This window comes from Penaeus monodon, chromosome 3, assembly GCF_015228065.2.
Source record: "Penaeus monodon isolate SGIC_2016 chromosome 3, NSTDA_Pmon_1, whole genome shotgun sequence".
Classification (NCBI taxonomy): Eukaryota; Metazoa; Arthropoda; class Malacostraca; order Decapoda; family Penaeidae; genus Penaeus; species Penaeus monodon.
Window position 1 is genome coordinate 42058547 of NC_051388.1, and position 5000 is coordinate 42063546.

General features: G+C 43.3%; 1 protein-coding gene across 1 annotated transcript in view; it reads right to left on the minus strand.

The window, feature by feature from the left end:
• LOC119586315 (mucin-1-like) overlaps positions 1-5000 on the minus strand; it is a 28321-nt gene that overhangs the window by 11532 nt on the left and 11789 nt on the right. The window contains exon 2 of the mRNA XM_037935031.1: positions 1353-2121. Coding sequence (XP_037790959.1) covers positions 1353-2121 — 769 coding nt within the window. The remainder of the gene's footprint in view (positions 1-1352; positions 2122-5000) is intronic.

Sequence of the window (5000 nt, forward strand, 5' to 3'; positions counted from 1 at the left end):
TATATTATGTAGTATAATGATGTATATATATACTATATATTATAATATATATATATATATATATATATATAATATATATATATATATATATATATATATATTATATATATATATATATATATATATATAGTATATATATATATATAATATATATATATATATATATATATATATATATATATATATATATATATATATAATCATGAAGCATTATGTACAAAGCTTTATATATACTCCCAATGGAAACATGTAACTCATATAATGATTTCCACACCTGTAAAGTATCATCAACAATTTATGGAGTAAAACAAAATCTGTTATCATTATAGGATATGGCATGCTAAGACATGTTAACTGTTCCCTTGCCTAACACTGCGTTTCTTTCTGAACAATAAACAGAACAATATTAACCCAATGCTTGCAGATGGCATGATGTACATGCCATGTCCACTGTTTTTTAGTTTATTAATTGTCTTTATACATAAATGGCTCCACAAATACTTAGTCACCATTCAATTATTAATCCTATCTATTTCACCTGTTTACCCTTTTCCTTAATTCATGGATTTTTTTTCTCTTTCTCTCTTTGTTATTAGTATTTCAGCAACATTATAATAATCACAATATCAATAATAAAAATAACAGTAACATTGTTTAGAGTAGTTGAAAAAAACTTTTTACACAAATTTAAGGAATGGGGAAATTTGGTGAGGTCAACAGTGTCACCTTGATGTCTGAGCACCAGTGGAGCCGTCTGTTTGCAACCAAATTCACAAAAAAATAAAGTGGACAATACATAAAGCTATGAGCAATGGGTAAATCTCACTGGACTCACTGGTAGGAGCAAGAACTTTTGACTCCTTATGTTTGTTTCCGAGAACCTGTATCTTAGTCAAAGTTCCAAGAAAAAAAAAGGATATTGGGCAAAAATGTATAACACACACTGTTAATTTAATGTTTTTCCTTTTATATTTTTCTTTTTTGAAAATCAGTATATTTGGGGGATTTTAAAAAAGGACAAGCTAATATTTCTTTCTTCAAAGTTAAAAACTATTCTGTGAGTTAAATTTGCAAGCAGTGGAAAAGCCTACATGAAAACTTTCTGAAACATATCAAACATAAAAAAAAAAAATCTGCTCTCATTTCTCTGACATGAAACAAGAAAATTAAAAATTACCAAACATCCAGACAGAAAGATTTTTGCTTTTAATGAATCCAGTCATTTCCTGTGTAACTCCATTACATTTACATTAATATACTGAATTATTAGAAAGGACACTGTGGAAATCTGATCATGGATTAATTATAGTTAACTATGAAAAATATTATCAGACAGCCTTAGATTTACATACCTATTTGAGAGCTTGGGAGAGGTTGAGATGAACTGGTTGAGGGTTGATTTGTCATAGAACTCCTTGAAGGAATTGACAGAGTGAATGGAGTGTATAGAATTGAGGGAGTGTTCCCTCCGGTGGTGAATCCCTCCCACAGCACCACTCTCCTCCAGGGGGGGTGGAGGAACAGGTGGAGGGCCAGCACTACCATAGATGCTCCCTAACGAAGCAGAGCCACTGTAAATTCCTGATGAGGGATGGCTTCCACTATACAATCCTCCTATGCCACCATAGTGGCCCGATACGGAGGGTGGGCTGCTGCCATACGCACCATACATGGCCATCTCCCCGCTACTCATGGGAGGGCCAGGAGCTGGGTCAATGGGTTCATGTCCTTCACCCTGGCCAGAGTGCTGACTAAGAGGGCCAGGGGACGGTGCCTCGCTTGGACTTTGGGTGATGCTTAGGGCATCTCCAGTTGTCTTGGGGGACTCGCTGGGTGCAGGTGCAGGAGGCGTTAACTGCTGGGCCGGAGGATTGGCAGGAGGCAAAGGTGGTGGGGTGTGAGCTAAAATGGGGGTCTTGGGGGAGTTTGGGGGTGTGTGAGCTAGGTTGGGCACATTGGAAGAAGCTTCAGGACTAGCAGTGCCATCGCTGCGATCTATACTAGGTATGCTGTGGAGGGAGAGCCGGTCGGCCAGGGAGGCTACGTCATCTTTGGTGTTGGCCGCGGGATCGTCTTTGGATGCACTAGGAACCTGGGGTTCTGGTGACTGTCTTGGGTCTGCTGCAATATACAAGGACTCGTTAATTACAAGGAATAATACAAAAGATTTTTTAAAACATCCTTAAATATTGGCGTAATATTTTTTTCTTTGTATTATCATTACATACTGCTTGGGGTCATATTACATGAGGTTAATACAACCAGAATAAATATTAAGTGCTTCATACAAGGGTAATACCATATGTATATAATATCTGGGAATAAATAAATATTATCAGAGAGAGAGAGGTTTGAGAGATGGAGAGAGGTTAGAGAGAGAGAGAGAAGGAGAGAGAGAGAGGGGGGGGGGGACGCAAGAGAGAGAGGGAGCAAGAGAGAGAGAGAGAGAGAGAGAAAGAGAGGGAGAGAGGCGAGAGAGGGGAGAGGGGAGAGAGGGAGAGAGGTTTTCTTTTTTAATAGATAAGAGAGAGCAAGAGAGGGAGCAACGAAGAGAGAAGAGAGGGAGCAAGAGAGAAGACGAGGGAGCAAAGAGAGAAGAGAGAGAGAGAGAGAGAGAGGAGTGCGAGAGAGAGCGAGAAGAGACAGAGGAGAGGAGAGAGAGGAGAGCAAGAGAGAGAGAGAGAGAGAGAGAGCAAGCAAGAGTGAGAGAGAGAGAGAGACGAGAGAGAGAGAGAGAGAGATGAGAGATGAGACGGAGAGAGAGAGCAGGGGAGAGGAGAGAGGGAGAGGGGAGAGAGGAGAATGAGAGCTGCGATGAGAGAGAGATGAGGAACGAGAATTGAGGAGGAGGAGAAGAGATGAGAGAGAGAGAGAGAGAGAGGAGAGAAGAGAGCAAGCAAGAGAAGAGATGAGAAGAGAGGAGAGAGCAAGCAAGCAAGGAGAGAGAGAGAGAGAGAGAGAGAGAGGAGAAAGAGGAGTAAGAGCGGAGAGAGCAGAGAGAGGGAGGAGAGAGAGGGAGTAGTGAGAGCAAGCAATGAGAGAGAGAGAGCAAAGCAAGAGAGAGAGAGAGTAGACTAGCGAGAGATGAGAGAGAAGAGAGAGATGGAGAGAGAGAGATTCGATGTGAGGGAGACGAGACAGAGAGAGAGAAAAGCAGAGAGAGAGAGAGAGGTTAGAGAGGAGAGAGAGAGGTTAGAGAGAGAGAGAGAGAGAGGTTAGAGAGAGGGAGAGGAGAGAAGAGGTTAGTTGTTTAGAGAGGGAGAGAGAGAGGAGAGGAGAGTGAGAGAAAGAAGAGGAGGTTACTAGGAAGAGAGAGAGAGACGAGACGGAGAGGGAGGGCGGAGAGAGGTTAGAGAGAGGAGAGGAGAGAGAGACGAGAGAGGCTTTATAGATGAAGAGAGAGAGAGAAGAGAGGAGAGAGAGGAAGAGAGAAGGTGAGAGAGGGGGATAGATGGAGAGTGAGAGAGAGAGAGAGAGAGAGAGAGACGATGAAGAACAGGAGACAGAGACAGAGAAGAGAGAGAGAGAAGAGACGAGAGAGAGAGAGAGACGGAGAGAGACGAGAGAGAGAGATGAGGAGAAGAGAGAGAGATCGAGAGAAGAGAGATGAGAGAGAGAGAGAGAGAAAGCGAGAGACCACGATGACTCCGAGATATGAGGAGAGAGAGAGAGAGAGAGCAAGAGAGAGAGAGAGCAAGAGAGAGAGACAGAGAGAGAGGAGAGAGACAGAGAGACGGGACGGGAGAGCGAGAGAGAGTAGCAAGAGAGAGAGATGCGAGGAGCAAGAGAGAGAGTGAGAGAGATGAGAGAGAGGAGAGAGAGAGAGCGGATAGGTGAGAGAGAGAGAGAGAGAGAGAAGAGAGAAGAGGAAGAGAGACGAGAGAGAGACGAGAGATGAGAGAGAAGAGGACGAGAGTGAGAGAGAGAGAGAGAGAGCAAGAGAGATAGAGAGAGCAAGAGAGAGAGAGAGAGGAGAGAGAGATGAGGGAGAGATACGGAGAGAGAGTAGAGATAGGAGAAAGAGAAAGATGAGAGAGAGAGAAAGAGAGAGCGAGAAAGAGAGAGCGAGAGGAGAAAGAAGAGAGAGAGAGGAGGAGAGGAGAAGAGAGAGAGGACGAGAGAGAGAGAGAGAGCGGGAGAGAGAGCTGAGAGAGAAGAGAGAGAGAGAGACGAGAGAGAGCAAGAGAGAGAGAGAGGGAGAGAGAGCAAAAGAAAAGAGGTAGCAAGAGACGGAGAGATGAGATGAGAGAGGAAGAGAGAGAGAGAGGAGAGAGAGAGGAAGAGAGAGAGAGAGATGGAGGAGAGAGGATAGATGACGAGAGGAGAGAGAGAGAGAGAGGATGAGAGGAGAGAGAGAGAGAGCAAGAGGAGAGAGGAGAGAGAGAGGAGCGAGAGAGAGAGAGAGAGAGAGAGAGACGAGAGGAGAATGACGATGAGAGAGAGAGAGAAGAGAGGAGAGAGAGAGAAGAGAGAGAGATAGAAAGCAAGAGAGAGAGAGAGAGAGAGAGAGAGGAGACGGAGAGAGAGAGAGAGAGAAGAGAGGACGAGGAGAGAGAGAGAGGAGAGAGAAAGAGAGCAGAGAGAGAGAGAGAGAGAGAAAGGGAGAGAGAGAGAGAGAGAGCAAGAGAGAGAGAGAGAGAGAGAGAGAGAGAGAGAGAGAGAGAGGAGAGAGAGGAGGTGAAAGAGATGACAGTGGAAAGAAAGAACAGAGGAAGGAGTAGTGAAAAAAGTGATGCCAGATGAGCTAGAGCCAAAATAAGGAGGAAATTCACAATAAAACCTTTCATATAAAATTAATATACACCAGCTATACAACTGACCGATATAATACATCCTACATCCTACACATATATATAATACATCCTACATCCTACCAACAAAAACAACCAATTCCCTTTAGTCCATAAACTCCTCCCCTTAAATAGGGGCAGGGAGTCCTGGAAATACTGCAGCTTCTTTAAGATATACAGGGTTTAGGCAGCAAAGGAAGATAATCGTAA